We start from the raw sequence: 16,607 nt of genomic DNA, 5'->3' as shown, positions 1-16,607 counted from the left end.
CTTCATAGTACTACACAGGGGAAAGTTCCAAGAAAGATGATAGTCAGACATGGTGGGCATATTTGTAATGCCAGTCAGAGGCAGGAGGATTGCCACAAATTCAAGGCCAGCCTTGTCTGCAATAGTGAATTCCAGGGCAAGCAAAGCTACATATTGTAGTCCTATATCAAACACCTTACCAAGACACCCTCAATTAACTTTAGGGTTAGCTTTTTTTTTTTTTTTTTTCTTACTTTTGAGACAGGGTCTCCCTGTACAGTTCTGGCTGTCCTGGAGCTGCATAGGTAGGTAGACTAGGATGGCCTTGAACCTGGCTTGGTGAGTACTGGGATTACAGGCATGTGCCACCATAACCAGCTTCAGTCATGACCAAGGCCAAAGTAATCTGTACTAGTTTCACTATGAGAAAGCCTAACACTCTTTAGATCAGTGCTTTGTGACCTTTTATACAGTATTCGGTGTGTCTGCAGGCCAGAAGAGAGCACCAGATTTCATTATAGTTGGTTGTGAGCCACCTTGTGGTTGCTAGGAATTGAACTCAGGACCTTTGGAAGAACAGACAGTGCTCTTAACCTCCGAGCCATCTCTCCAGCCTGGTTTGTGACCTTTCTAATGCTGTGACCTTTAATACATTTCCTCATGTTGTGGTGATCCCCCAAACATAAAATTATTTTCATTGCTACAACTGTAATTTTGTTATGAATCATAATATAAATATCTGATATGCAGGAATATCTGGTATGTGACTGCCCCAAGGGGTCAATTTCCTGCTTCAAGGTCAAATCTAGCAGGTATGCAAACAGAACAATATGGTTCAACCAAGAGAGGAAAGTATACATGCCCAGGCTTTTGGCTCAATGGTAAACGCTTGCCCAGCATTTGTGAGTACTTGGGTTCCATACTCAGATACAGGAAAAAAAGATGGGGTGGGGAGTGTGTCTAAGGCAGGACAGGAATTTCAGGCTAGCCTAGAATACACAGCAATATTTTTTTTAATAGACCATGCAATTAGCAACTAAAGACTTTAAAAATAGCTGTATTTTCAAGACTGGAAAGGAAAATTAACATAATCAGAAAAATATCTAAAAACTCAGCAGTGGAATTTCTAGAATATACCCTGGATGGGAGTACGCAGATTGGACAATACACTTTTTAGAAAGATATATGAATTTTAACACTTATCAGAAGGAACCAAACAAGTACAGGAAAAGGAGATTGAGAGACTAAACCAATGATATGGCTTGTGGGGAAATACCATGGTCTAGCCTGTGAATAGCTTAAGTCCCATGGGGGAAGAGGGAAAGGAAAGGAACAGAAGGATGACATTTGAAGAGACAGCTAAATATATTTCCACACTTAAAATTAAAACCCTAATGCTCCACAACAACTGGGCACATTCAGAGTGTTACAGCAGCAGTTAGAGACATACTATATTCATGAGAATACATAAAAGAACGGCAGCTAACTTCTCATCAGAAATCACCCAAAGCAAAAAATATCTCTAATGAAAAAAAAAAAAAATTCAATATCTGCTAAAATAAAGATATCTTTAAAATAAAGTTGTTAGCTTTCTGTTACTGTAACAAAGTGCCTTAAGTAAAAATAATTAACTTAGCTCACAGTTTCAGTTTTTGATGCGTGTTTCGTTGGGTCTGTTCCTTTGGCCTATGGATTAGTTATTGTATGTACAATGGTGGGTACTTGTGGCCAAGGAAGAAACCTGTTCACCTCATGGCGGGGATAAGCAAAAAGAGAAAGAGCAGGTCTTCCAATTATTCTCTCACTAGGAGTACAGGCTGGCAAGTAGCATTTACCTGCTTGGTATGGTGGCACTTACCCAACACTCTCAGGAGACAGGCAGGAGAATCAAGGGTCAATGCCAGTTTCAGCTACATTGCAAGTTCAAGGCTGGTGAGATAATAATAATAATCTTAATAATAGGCAGATGCTAGACAGACTCTATATAAAAAACTAGCAAGATGGAGACAGGAGTATTCTGAGGACATGCTAGGCAGCCACTCCAGCCAAACTAGCAAGCTACAGGTTAAGTGTCAAAAAATGAGGTAGGGGGCTAGAGAGATAGCTCAGTGGTTATGAGTGCACAGTGCTCTTGCAGAGGACCAGAGTTCTCTTCCCAAGTACCCACATCCAACAGCTCATAACTCCTGTAACTCCAGCACCAGGGGAGTCAATACCCTCTTCTGGCCTCTACAGGTACTCACATACACGTAAACAAAGTTACATATAGACATACATAGATACATATAAAAGATAAAATTAGGGGGAAAGGTAGAAAGCAAATGAGGGAAACATTTGATGCCAGTCTCTGGCCTGTATACATACCAGCACATACCCACAATATTAAACCACAGTAGCTGGGTATATCAATAATCATAGCTACTCAGAAGACTGAGGCCTAAGGAGGGCCAAATGAGTTCAGGAGTTCAAACTAGCCTTAAAAACACAGCAACAAGTTGTTCCTGTCTCCCCACCCAATACAAGAAGAAAAGAGAAAGGAAAAGAAGAAGGAAGGAAAAAGAGGCGGAAACAGCCCAACAGTGGCACATGCCAGAATCCCAACTTAAGGCAGGAAGATTGCCAGGCTATGTAATGACACTCTAAATTCATAAGGCCAGACTTTATTAGCTCCACCTTAAACACAAAGGGAAGAAATAATAATAATGCTGAAATAGGTATTAGACAGCCATCAAAAGGAAAGAATCAAGTATCTGTTTCTATCAAATAAACAAGGTTTTAGAAGGAGAAATGCCAGAGATACCAGAACATTATAAAATGGTCAATTTGGGAACACATAATAATCTAAAATGTGTCTGCACTGAACAGGCGCTTCCAGACACTTGGAGCAGAACACTGCACAGAAACTATCTACAATTTTAGCCTGAAATCTCAATCTTCACCCAACAACAGAAGAAAGAGATCTCAGAACTCAGAACATTTACAGAACATACAAACCATCCTTGTACTTGACCTCACATATAAAACATTCTATCCAGCAATACTTCAATGCATTCATTTGCTCCTACAATACTCATCAAACAAAACAACTTGTGACCTTAAACATCAACATATAAAAATTAAATTCAGAGGGTTGGTGTTGGATCTGCCATGTATGTGTCTCTGTTTGAATGTGTGTCCATGAATGACAAGTATTGGCAGAGGCCAGAAAAGGTCACTGGATTTCCTAGAGCTGGAGTTACAGGTGGCTGCAAACTATGCAACAAAGATGCTGGGAACTGAATTCAGGTCCTCTGCAAGAGCATTACATACTCTTAACCATGAGCCATCTCTCTAGCCTAATATTTTTCCTTTTAAAAGTAGGCATTGGGGTGGGAGGGGGGGGGGCAGCAAGGTGGATCAGCAGGTTAAGGCACTTGCTTATGGCATATGTATACCCATATACATAATAAACACACCCAAATGTACTTAAAAATTTTTCATTTCTAATCTTAGTGCTGAGGAATGGAAACCCCACTACAATATACTTAATACAGTCTCAAAACTGGTTCCCAGGCTGCAGATTGTTTAGTGGGTAAGGCTCTTGCCACAAAAGCCTGAGAACCTTAGTGTGCATCCCTAACAGTTCCATAAAAGCTGGGGGGGGGGGGGAGGAAGCTGAGCACGGTGGCAGCTCACCTGAAATCCTAATAGTCAGGATGTGCGGCCAGAGGATTACTGACAAGCTGGCCACCTAGACAAACTCAATTTGCAAGTTCTAAATTCAGTGACAGACTGGTTGCCTCAGTAAATAAACTAGAGAGCAATTGAGGAAGACATCTAATGTCTAATCACCACCATCATGTGTACATAGTGCATATAAAAGTGTATGTACAGAGGCACACATGCAGTTCCCACTAATGGAAACCAATGCTTCTTAGGCACATGTTTGATTTCAGGTCTGAAGAGGAAATGCACACTATGTACTTGAGGGATCTCAGTGGAACAGCAAGTTATTTAAAATTGGGGTCATTTCAAAAGCACACAGGATCAGCTAGTCAGTTGAAAAATCATTGGACAGAATGAATAAATTAGCTGAAAAGCCACCATGTAATTTGTGATTTTGTGTTAAGAAAAGCAAGAATCAACCCTAACTTTGAAAATGAGTAAAGAAATAGAAACCTAAGTAGTGATCTTACCTTTTCTGTGCAAACAGCATACCCAAGTAATACAGTAACTGCAAATGCTCTCAGAAGGTAGTAACTGCTTCTGAGTCCAGACTAGGCAGGCATGTATGGTGGCAGTTACTAGCATTCAGTACAAGATCTTGGGGAATCTTGAATAACGTTCAGTGATACCTCTGAAGCCTACAGGAAAATCTTGTTCTTAAAACACCACAAAAAGGGGGCTGGAGAGGCAGCATTAGGCTGAGGACAAACACTGTTGGATAGAATCTGAAGATAGAAAAACTGCAACTGGCTGGGGCTGCAGTTCTAAGCTGGTGGAAGGGCAAGAAAGTCAGTGGGAGATGCTGGGCTTTGAGAGGACACCAGAGAGTGCCATCACTGCAGGCCCAGAAGCCTGGACACTACAAAGCACCTGCAGCAGGATCAAAAACAAAATATCCACTGGATTCAAAGGTGATAAAAGTCAGAGTTCAGTAACAACTCGTCATTAATCACACAATAAAACAAAATATTTTGGACATAACAGTTAAATACAGTCATGTATGTGTAATAAATAATTTGGTCATCAACTTGATTACATCTGGAGTCAACTAAAACCCAAGCAGCTACACCTAGAAGGGATTGTTTTTTGTTTGTTTCTTTCTTTCTTCCATTTTTCAAGACAGGGTTCCTCTGTGTAGCCTTGGCTGTCCTAGACTCACTTTGTAGACCAGGCTGGCCTCAAACTCACAACGATCCGCCTGCCTCTGCCTCCCAAATGCTGGGATTAACAGCCTGCACCACCATGCCCAGCTAAGGGATTATTCTTGATTGGATAATTTGAGGTGGGAAGACTCACTCTAAATCTGGGCCACACTGTCTGGTGGCAGCCCCTATAAAAGGACACAGAAAAAGGAAGCTTTTGCTTTTTGCCTGTTGGCCCTCACCCTGAGGCAAGTTCACCTATCCTGCTGCTGTGACATTCTTCCGTGGCATTAGAGCCTACTTCTCCATTCAAAAGTAAATTAAAGACCAGCTGACACATCCCACATCATATCTAAACAACTAACAGATTCTTGGCCTGTCAGTAGATCCATTGTTAGACTAGCCAGACAACAGCCTATAAACCACTCTAATAAATCTCCTTTACCTAAGTTCATTCTGTCAATTTTGTTTCTCTAAAGAACCCTCCTGACTAATAGTACATACTTTAAAATTTAGTCTACCTATTTTGGTCTTGCCTTTGTTTACTGAAACTAGATCTCACATTGACTCACATTGTAACCCAGGCTACCATCAAATGTGTCAACCTTCCTGTCTCAAGCTCTAGATTACAGATATGACATGAGCCATCATGTCTGACTTTTCTCCCCCTGCCCCCATTCAGCCTGAGACTAAGATTTAGCCAAATTGATTAAGAATACAAAACATGGGCTGGAGAGAGGTTAAGAGTACTGGCTGCTCTTCCAAAGGTCCTGAGTTCAATCCTTAATCTCTAACAACCACATGGTGGCTCATAACCATCTATAAAGAAATCTAGTGCCTTCTTCTAGAGTGCTGGCTCACATGCAGACAGAATACTGTATAATAATAAATAAATAAATAAGCCATTAAAAAACACAAACAGGAGCTGAAGAGATAGTTCAGTGGTTAAGAGCGCTGCCTGCTCTTCCAGAGTCCGAGTTCAATTCCCAGCCACCACATGGTGGCTTACAACCATCTATAATGGGATCTGATGCCCTTTTCTGCAGAAAAAGTTCCCATATACAATAAATAAATAATTTTTAAAAATACAAAATAGTTGTTGAGCCAACTAATCAATGATGTCAGTGACAAGCTAATAAATGTTTGTTCCCCAACCCCCTATCCCACAGCCTCTGGTCCTCATATTGAGGCCATCAATACAGTGGGCATTCAGGGACCACTGGGGCACCTGATGCCAGGAGAGAACAGCCTGGCTCCCATTCTTGGAGGTGTAACATTGGTTTTGGTCACAATCAAAAAGTAGAGAAAGGACTAGAATGATGGCTCAGTGGTTAAGAGTGCTGGCTGTTCTTAAAGGTCTTGAGTTCAATTCTCAGCTCAAAACTGTAGTCCCATGTGATTTGATGCCCTCTTCTGGTACGCAGACATAGATGCAGAACAAAATACCCATATACATCAGTAAATCCTTGACTTATCCTTTCCTAGAGTCATACAGTCTTCCCCAAGCCCCTACTGCTAGGATAAAGGTGCATTTCCCACCCCCTGCCCTCTGTGGTGGTTATTTTCTTATACCTTCTCCCTCCATTCTTCTTCCATCACCAGACCTTCCTCCCCACTAACCTACACTCTGGATGGCAAGGTATGTGACTAGAGGGTATCCTTAGATAGCTAGCAACTTGTGTGTTTACTCGCCTGTGGCCTTATCTAAGATCAACACAGCACCTCCTGCCTCCAGAGGCTTCCAGGGGCTGAGTGGACAAGCCTCATATCTCAGCCAATGCCTGGTCACCATGGGTGCTGTCCTCACAGACTGGAGGGCTGCAGGTATTTCCACACCACCTCCATCGTCAGCCCCTCTGGGCCCCAGGGCCAAAAGGTTTCTAAGTTCATTCACATGGTGACCGGTCTATAAAGGTGCCTGGTAATATAATTATGTAGGACTAGGACTAAACATAGGATTTCAGCTACCCTTGCCAGATGGTTTTTTTCTCAGAGGAGTTGCAACCCAGCTCATGCCTTACCTGTACCTAGAGTTCCCACATAAGGGCCCAATTTCCTCCCGAGACTATCTAGTTGGTCAGGATATCATGGGGTCCTGAATCATATGTTTGCTATCAATGGCCCCCTAACTGGACAACCATCCAGACTGACCCTGTAGCTGTACTGGCACAATCACTGTGGCAGCAAGGACACGACAGAAAGCAGTGCACCAGGAGTTAGGAGCCTGCACTGCGCCAGGTAGACACTGATAGGACCCAGCCCTCAGGCCATCCTATTTTTATTTCTATTTTTGAGACAGGGTTTCTCTCTATAGCCCTGGATATCTTAAAACTCACTCTGTAGACCAGACTTGCCTCAAACACAGAGATCCACCTGCCTCTACCTTAGGTGTGCAAAAACCACTGCCCCACCCTATTTTTCTGAGGTGCATCATAGAAAGGTATCCAACTACATGAAGCCCTCCAGAAGTAGCAAGTCCTAGAGCCAACAGACCTTGGCTTATGTGTGTCAAGCCATGGGCACTATTTAACACAGCTGCCTCCTGCAGGCCACATTATCAGAAATAAAGTGCTCCCACACCTATACTGTCACTCAGTACTCAAAGAGCTAGCAGGCAAGGGGAGGGGATCTTTGTGGGAAACGTTTCCAATGATTGTCCCATCAGAGCTATACTGCAGGACTCCTACACCAAGTCCATTTCGTCTGCTCCTCCACAATGAGGACCCTTGTGTTAGAGCCTTGATAACTACTAGACAAGAGAGGCAAGCTGCCAGGCTAGCAAACACCAGAATGGGTTGGGGTATGGCTCAGTGGAAAATGCCTACCAAATACAAGGCCCTGGGGAACTATGCCCAACAGTGCAAACAAAAACAAAAATAAAATCACCAGTAAGACCAAGCATGACACAAAAGACCAATACAGCATGGCCACCAGGTGAGTGATCCCCAGTATTTGCTTCTTAGGGAGGGCAGTCAGCCTATCTTGGGGAATGCCCCAGAAGCAAGTCTCAATGTGGTCAGTGTGTGGAAGCCACAATAGCCTCAGTGGCAGGGAAAAGCTGGTCAAAATCTTGGAGCTCTCCTGGTGGCAACACCATCTCACATGGAAGGGGGCAAGCCAAGGTCATACCACAACTAAGCCACCCCTCCACCAGGGCCAAACCCACAGGGGCTCCACAGAGACATTAGGAGATGATGCCCCACTAGAAGCCAGCTGCATGCGTCTCAGGGCCCTGACCTCTACTGTTGTTCTTTAACATGCAGGGGAGAAGAGTATTTAGTTCCTAAGGAATGCAATATTGCCCACGCAAACTACATAGCCTCAGAGCCAAGGCTACCGGATCCGAACAAACACAAGGCTTCCTATATAAGGAGCAGCCAGCCAGCAGGCACCACATCCCCAGGCACTCCCGGTAGGCTCTCTCTCTGCTGTGTTTGTCTGTCTGTGTCTGTGTGTGTGTATGCATGAATATGCGTGCTTTCACGTGCTTCTAAATTACTTACTACTAGCCACTCATTTATTTTCATTGAGTGTCAGTGAGCTCACTGAACAAAACGAACAGTGGACAACCTAGGTCAGCCTAATTAGCTCCATTATCAGGCTCCTGAGGACTAAGGACAAGCCACACTTGAATGGACAGCCCTCCAGCACATCATGTTCTGCCTCTACAGTTTAGAAAAGGCAGCATTCAAGCCTTCAGCTCTCCCACCCTTGTAAGATGGGGACAAGAGAGCCTTGCTTCCACCCAGCAGTCCTACCCTTACTTCTAGAAACTTGCTGGGATCCAACCTGAGCAAATTCTGAGGCATATCATCCAGATGAGGTATGATACCAGAAGACCCTCTCTCTCCCCAGGGCCATCTGTCCCCACCACCAAGGCCATGCTGTCTTCAGGGACCATCTGCAGTCTGCTACTCCTCAGCATCTTCTGGGTGGATGTGGCCATGGCAGGCTCCAGCTTCCTGAGCCCAGAACACCAGAAAGCCCAGGTAAGCCTATCTCCCCAAGCCTCACATCATCCTGACCTGGGGTCTGTTCTTGCCTATAACCAGCAACAGTGGCTCCATCTCTCTGGGCTTCACGCCTTTTCATAACATAAAGGAGGCCTCTGGATATGAGCCAATTCTGCTTTTAGACGGATATGCAGATTTAAGAGCTTAAAAAGAAAATCTTAGCCAAGCCTGGTAGTGCACACCAGTAAGGGGAGATAAGGACCAGTGGGCCTCAAGTTCAAGGCTAGTCTGGGCCACATAGTGAGACTCATCTCAAAAAGGCTAAAACTAATTTTAAATTTTAAGAAAAATAAAGAGACCCTCTTTTCCTTTCCAGCAGAAAAAGGAATCCAAGAAGCCACCAGCTAAACTACAGCCACGAGCTCTGGAAGGCTGGCTCCACCCAGAGGGCAGAGGACAGGCAGAAGGGGCAGAGGATGAGCTGGAAATCAGGGTTGGTACCCAGGCATCAGTATGTTCTTGTAGCAGGAAAAGGTTTGGGGGTAGAGGCTAAACTATACACTTTTCAAGCTACTCAACGACTGGAGCCCAGCACCAACAGCTCCTTAAGGGGCTTAGGGTTTTTTCCCCAAGAGTAAAATATCCACAGGTAACTATGCTACAAGGGTGACAAGGGAGCAGCCATGAGCAAAGACAAGACATCAGCAGATTCCAGGGGGTCACAAAGAGTCAGGAAGCACAGATAGAGAAACAGAGACAGAAGGAACCCTTCTGTTTGTCCCATGGCCTTTCAGGCCTGCCATGTGATGGAAAAGTGAGAGGGCTGCTAGTGCAGGCTGACTAGCCTACACCTGTGGCATAATGGACTCAGTTTTGCTCTGAAAAATCTTGCATGGAGTAAAGAAAAACCACAAACAGCTTTGGCTGGGAGGATTGAGGGAAGAGACTATTGGTGTCGCTTAGCAGCTCACCTAGGATTTCCCTGGGAACTGGAAGTAGCACCTGACAACGCCAGTCCCAGTACTGTGTGTCTGCATGCAGCAACTTCAAACTTCAACACAGCAACCATGACTAACTGGGCAGCAGGGGGTACAAACCTAGGGCTTCACAATTGCTAGGCATGTACTCTACCAGGGACCACAACCCCAGGCCCTGTTCTACTCTTATCATAAATCATTTACTCTCTACAAAACCCTATGAACTAAGCAAGACTAGCATTACTTACTAAACTTTGCAGATAAGAAACACAAGTTGGAAGGTGAACTCGCTTGACCAAGGCCATCAGGTCAAGGTTTGCTATACTCCTTCCCCCATCTTCCTCTCTGGTTAAGGTTCCTTCACTAACATGGCATGGACACAGTCTTACAATACAACCAGGTCCACCCTGGGCAGGTGGCCACCCAGACCCAAGAGCCCTGTACTTAGTTCCCATAGGGAAATACACAGGCCTGGGAGTAACATTTCCTAGTTCCTATGATTCTTAACAGGAGCCAGACATGTGGCCTGCATAACAAGTCCTGGGCACAAGCAGATGGGAAGGCCCGCAGCACAATGGGCAAAGAATATGACCACTGCCTACCCTCCCATCTGGGGCTCCATCCCTCTTCAAAGGTTTTTTTCTCCAAAATCAGGTCTAGAGACAGCCAACAACCTGCACCCCACTAAACAGATGGATCCTGAACCAAGAAAGGGACTTTACCAGGTTGTGTAAGAACCTGGAATGCTGCCACTTCTCACATGCCCCCACTGTTCAGTCCTAGGCAACTCTCCTAATGTGTGTGTGGTTTTCTTCCATGATTAGGTGATCTGACCAGCTTGCACTGACAATGGAGTGTGAGAAGAAAAGTTAGCATTTGCTAAAGAAAAGGCTAGAAGAGCCCCAGGTACCTAAAAAACACCATAGCACTCCCCACATCCATGCCACTATTTTATCTCCAGCAGGCCAAAACAAACTGCAAAGGAACAAGCAGGCTACCATCTGCTATAGAAGCCTAATCTACCTGGTGCCAAGCAGCCTGGTAGAGCCTGTGCCCATGCTGAGCAGGGACTTGGGGCTGGGCAGATTTCAAAGTCTTGCTTTCTAAATCCTTGGCTATCACCTCTGTTTGTGACAGAGGGAGGCTATCCAGCCTCTCTGGGCTTCTGCCATGAGGACAGGGAGAGTACTAGACCAGTTAGCAATCTCTTCTGGCTTTAAGATTACATTCACAGACCACTCAGATATCTAGAGGGGAAACATGGGCAGGCCTCCCTGATGGGAAGACAGGTTGGAGCAGGGTAGGCAGGATGAGGCCTCAGGCCCTCCCAACCCTACCTTCTAGTTCAATGCTCCCTTCGACGTTGGCATCAAGCTGTCAGGAGCTCAGTACCAGCAACATGGCCAGGCCCTGGGGAAGTTTCTTCAGGACATCCTCTGGGAAGAGGTCAAAGGTGAGTCAATCCGAAATGGAACTTAATCTATTTAAAAGTGACACAAATTTCCCGCCCCAACCCAACTTCTCAGTTTCTAATCTTCCTCACTACCTGTGGGAAACGGTGCTGAGCTGGTGCGTGTAAGCAGCTCAGCACCAGCCTTGTGTTCCAGGGACTAGTGTGTTGGCTAGCTGTTTGGCCCCACCCGAGCCTTGTTCTTTTAACTGTGAGATGGTGCTGATGCCTATTTCCATTGTTTCAAATTATCTGGCTTTGAAGCATCATAAAGTGAATCCGTGTCACAGTGGCATTGAAAATGCCACAGCAGACAGAGAAAGATCTTACTTTTTTGTGCTAGGATAAAAACCAAGGCCTCATGCACACTTCACAAGCACTGAGTTGTACTCCAGCTTTTCAGTATACTGTTACTTTGTGAAAAAGATACCCAGCTTTTCCATGACTGAAAAAGCAAACATCTTGAGAACAAGCTACATCCTTTCCCTAAGCACTTCCTCACATGGCAGTCACACATACCACACCACACAGATGAGGAAAGCAAGACTTGGAGATTATGAGGACACTTATCCAAGAGCGAATAGTCCACACTCAAATGCCATCTTCCAAGTGCAAGGCCAGTCATCCCCACCTCCATCACCACATGCTTGGTTCCAGCATACCATAGTAAGAAAAGCCACTTTTGCTGGCACATGCAAGATGGCTCTACTGAAAACTGACTTATCTCTTGCTTTTCAGAGGTACCAGCTGACAAGTGACCAGTGACAGGACTGGCCCACTGTGCTTTCCCCCTAAGAACTCATATCCGGTCTTAGCCTCCTCTGCAACTCCCAGATTCTCCTACTGCCTTAATAAATGTTCAATCTGTGTACCAAATGTTCAATATAACAATTTATTTCATCTACATGGTAAAATTCACATTTTACTTAAAAATTATTGGAACAATGAAATGAAACAATGCTTTAAGTTTATGACCCATGAGAAAAGAAAGGAAAAAAAAATCCACAGCAAGGCAGGTCAGCATGCTTGAAAACGAAAGGAAACCTTGCTCATTCTAGCAGAATGACAGGACTGTATAACAAGGTTCTAAAAATGGGGGTTGGAGGCCACAAAGTTCACCACATGAGGAACTAAAGCTACACTAGGAACTTCCAAAGAGCCAGACCTGTCTGGGTGATCAGAATGGATGCCTGGCAATGGCTTTTGACAATACCCACAGGGCTAGGTAACCATGTTCTCCACTCATCAACTCCTGGAAAAGTCTGGCAAAGCAGATGTTCCATGTGCTCATGGCTGGCCACTGCCTGACACCAGGTAAATGCCCTAAAATATTTCCCAAACTCCAGCTCACAGCTAATGAGCCTTGATTCCCAAGTCTTATAGCTGTATTCCAGTTGCAACACTAACTACTCACACCTTAGTGCAAATCTTTAGACAATGTCCAAAGTCCAGATAGGACCCAAAACTGATAGAAGATCACAGAGATAAGCTCTCCAAATTCCTTGTGCAGCCCAGTGAGCTAAACAGAGAGGACACCCAGTGTTGCCCACCTAAGGCAACACTACCTCAGTAGAAACCACATGCCTCCTCAAGCGAAGCCTTGGCCACCCAGAACCCAAGGCATGAGATAAGCAAGGCACACTTGGCAGGCACTCTGAAATCTAAACACATCTCTGCCTAGGAATTGAAATGCTGCTCTCCATTACCATCTGGGAACTCCTTACAAATGAAGGCTTGGCCCTACCCCAGCCCTCCTCCACAGAGCCCTGTAACAAAGCCTCAGCCATGACTTGCTCAGAAGTCACAGGATCCTGTTCAAACAACACAGCACATGGAACCAGGTGGCTGTAGGGTCTTGGCGAACCTGGAAACAAGGAGACATAAAGTCCACTGTGCTTAGTTTTCATCAACTTGACATAAGCTATAATCATCTAGGAAGGAAGACCTCAACTGAAAAGATGCTTCCATCAAATTTCTTGGGAGGGTTTTCTGGATTTTTGGTTTGAGACAGCATTTCACTGTAGACTTAGCTGTCCTGGACTCACTTTATAGACCAGGCTGGCCTCAAACTCACAGAAATCGGCCTGCTTTGCTAGGATTAAAGGCCATCATTACCCGGTCTCAGATTTCTTAAGCAAGTCTGTGGGGGCATTTGGGGGGGTGGGGGGTCAGGCCCAGCCCACTATGAGCAGGGCCAATCCTATACAGGTGGTTAGGGTATTTAGAGCAGGGACTGACTCTGACATGAACTCTGGTGCTCCATATTTGACCACCTCCCCTTGGTGGAGAGTCCTGATGGCACTCAAAGAAAGAATAAGCAGGCTACCAAGATAAGACTTGATAGCCCATGACCATATGGTGGGGGAGGAGGTCCCCCTGGGTCTTACACCTAGGGAAGGGGAATAGGGTGAAAGTGGGAGGGAGGAATGGGAGGATACAAGTGATTGGATAACAACTGAGTTGTAATCTGAATAAATTAATAGAATTAAAATGTAAAAAAAAAAAAAAAAAAAAAAAAAAAGCAAGCTGAGCCAAGGTGGAAGCAAGCCAAGAAGCAGTATTCCTCCAGGGTCTCTGTTTGGGTTCCTGCCTCTAGGTTGTTGCTTGAGTTCCTACCCTGGCTTCTCTCACTGGTTGACTAACTTGTGAGCAGAGATAAACCATTCTCTTTCCTCAGGTTGTTTTTGGTCAAGGTGTTTTATCATAGCAATAGAAAAGCTAATACATCCAGCTTCTCTTTTTCCCTCCCCTATGCTTCAACACTCGCTGGTATCAACTAAGTCATCCCTAAGATATGCAAAAGCACCAATGCCCTGCTGCTCTACCGTCTCTGGACCACAGAATAGCACAGGTAACAACACATGTAACCACTATAACACACTAGAGAGTAGAAGTGAAGGAAAAGAGATTTAGCAAATGGAGGGGAAGAACTTGAATGGAAAAGTTGGTCACATGGTGCTTCCCTCACCAAAAATTATTACTTATTTCTTTCTCTTGCCTGTGCGCTGTAGTCATTCCTTCAAGAAGCTGATGCTAAGTACACTGTGGCCAGACTCTACCTACCAGGTGTTTAATGTGGGCATGGGATAAATGTGAATACCAGCTATACAATCCACAACAAGACTCTGCACTTCCCTGGCTCCTCACTGCCAAGATCACTGCCAAAACTGAACTCAGGATCTGGCACAGAGTGCCTGGAGCACAGGCACACATCTATCCTAAAAGCCACCACTCAGTGATCCTACTGTGTACATTCAAGCAAATGAGTTTAATTAGTTTCTATTCATTTTTACAGCAATTCTACTTATGGGAGAATTCAGAAAAATGAAGTAACTCTCCCAAAGTCATACAACAAACACCTGAAGACTCACAACCAAAGCCTCAGACTTGAGGCATGTGGCTTTTCCATCTTAACAGTGCTTCCCTGGCCCAACTGCCAAGGACCCAGGACTCCATGGGGGGCTTTTAGTGCTGGGCATGGAACCCAGGGCCTAGGTATGCTAGACAAGCACTCTAGTTATGCCCTTACTTTTATTTCTCATTTTCCTTGACAACTTATCAAGTGAACATGATGAGGGGGAATTTTCAAGTAACAATTGGCAGAAATAAAATGTATCCAAACACATGCTTAGGAGACACAGTACCAAGAAAATACATCATTCTGAACATGTTCCCCCATCAATTTTCTTCCTTTTCCTTGTTAATGGCTGTTTTGTTTCCTTGTTAAGTCATCCATGACTGGTGGCTTTAAACTGCCAACCTTCCTGCCTCTGACTCCCAAATGCTGGGACTGCAGGCATGTATCATGGCACCCAAGTCCCTAAAGCCTATTCCATCATGCACTAATTAACAATTCTACTAACTTAACAATCCCTGGAGTAGGGAGTCTATATCTCTAGAGGAAACGAAGTATTTTAAAGAGGAAGAAAATTCTTCTGTAAGTGAAAACTGTTTTATAATTAGCATAATAGCACATGTATATCACTTACTATACACTTAAAGCTGCATGCTTAAAGATTCTAACAAGCACAAAAAGAGGCCAAACACACACAATGTTCTCCCTCTCTAAATCCAAGTGGAGCCAGCCAATGCTGATTATCATCCCTAACAATTTGTCTGATCCACGCTAGTGGCCAATTGCCCTTACAAAACACATGAAAATGCTGAAAGTAAATGGTTGAGTATCAAGTCCCTAAACCAGTGCAAAATGAGGGAAACACCAGAAGAACTGCAAACCGAGGAGGGGAACAATCATCAGAACCAAACAGAAAGAAAAGCCAAGGAACGTGATCTATGCTCCATGACAACCACCTGACCATGTGTGCAGACACAGTGGGAAGGGAGCCTGCTTATCTCACATAACATCTTCATTTCTACCTTAAGGTCAAGGACAGCTTAGCCCAAGGCTACAATGCTGCTCTGTGGTAGAGAACTTGCTTATTATTATTAGCATAAGCACAGAAGGCCCTGCATTAATCCCCAGCCCCACAAACACCGAAAAGCCCTATTAAAAAAATACCTTAACAGAGGTTGAAGATATAATACAGTGTTTAAGTGTACTAGCTGCGCTTCTAGAAGACATGGTTCAATTCCCAACACCAACATGGTGACTGACAAACCCTCTTTAACTCCAGTTCCAGGGGATCCAATGCCCTCTTCTGGCCTTCATGGGCACCAGGCAAACACGTGGTACATAGGAATACATGCAGTCAAAACAAAAAAGTTTAAATACTACAGTATAAAGAGATGCCTATCTGCAAACAGTGAAACAATTCCCCGTAATTATCTGGCTCATCAACAACACCATGTGCAACACTGCTCTTTCTTCTGCTGAACTATGTACTGCCCAAAGGATAAGCAGCTATAGCACACCCAAATCTAGGAAAGTAGCATGGACATCTCATTCCAAGACAGCAGCCAGGACTGTGTTCTCATAGACACTTAAATCTTACAGTAGCTTGACAGTATTTTCAGACATTCCCAAGTATGTTGGTTAGTTTGGCAACTTGACACAAGCTAAAGTCACCTGGGAAGAGGGAATCTCAACGGAAAAAAACGTTCCCATGAGATCAGCATGTAGGCAAGCCTACAGTATTTTCTTGATTCAAAACTGATGTGGGAAGGTCTAGCACATACAGGGCGGTGCCACACCTGAGCAGGGGTCCCAAGTTGTATAAGGAGACATCCTTAAAAAGCCATGGGAAGCAATTAAGCAGTGTTCTTTCATGAACTCTGCTTCAGTTCCTACCAGAGTTCCTGCTCTGACTCAATTGATGATGGATTATATAATCTGCCAGATAAAAAAATCTGTTCCTTCCCAAGTCGGTGTTTCATCATAGCAATAGAAAGCAGCATAGACCACCATGTTACCAAGCTGACTAGACTAGCCCCTGCATCACTT

The 16,607-nt window shown here is 44.5% G+C and overlaps 1 protein-coding gene across 1 annotated transcript; it reads left to right on the top strand.

The window, feature by feature from the left end:
- The first annotated feature begins 8,683 nt into the window (after nucleotides 1-8,683).
- On the top strand, nucleotides 8,684-12,061 carry Ghrl (ghrelin and obestatin prepropeptide). The gene is made up of 4 exons (XM_051155095.1): nucleotides 8,684-8,815; nucleotides 9,156-9,272; nucleotides 11,101-11,209; nucleotides 11,945-12,061. Exons 1-4 carry the CDS (start codon nucleotides 8,708-8,710, stop codon nucleotides 11,962-11,964), a joined length of 354 nt encoding a protein of 117 aa, XP_051011052.1. The 5' UTR covers nucleotides 8,684-8,707; the 3' UTR covers nucleotides 11,965-12,061.
- The last annotated feature ends 4,546 nt before the right edge of the window (nucleotides 12,062-16,607 follow it).

Source organism: Acomys russatus, chromosome 13, assembly GCF_903995435.1.
Source record: "Acomys russatus chromosome 13, mAcoRus1.1, whole genome shotgun sequence".
Taxonomy (NCBI): domain Eukaryota; kingdom Metazoa; phylum Chordata; class Mammalia; order Rodentia; family Muridae; genus Acomys; species Acomys russatus.
Note: the sequence above shows the minus strand (reverse complement) of the source record. Positions and strands in the feature narration are given on the sequence as shown.

Excerpts from the sequence above, each read along its gene's own strand:
- Ghrl (XM_051155095.1), top strand. The coding sequence starts at position 8,708 with ATGCTGTCTTCAGGGACCATCTGCAGTCTGCTACTCCTCAGCATCTTC. Across the intron at positions 9,273-11,100 it reads AGGATGAGCTGGAAATCAGG|TTCAATGCTCCCTTCGACGT; the intron begins GTTGGTACCCAG and ends CCTACCTTCTAG. Across the intron at positions 11,210-11,944 it reads CCTCTGGGAAGAGGTCAAAG|AGGTACCAGCTGACAAGTGA; the intron begins GTGAGTCAATCC and ends CTTGCTTTTCAG.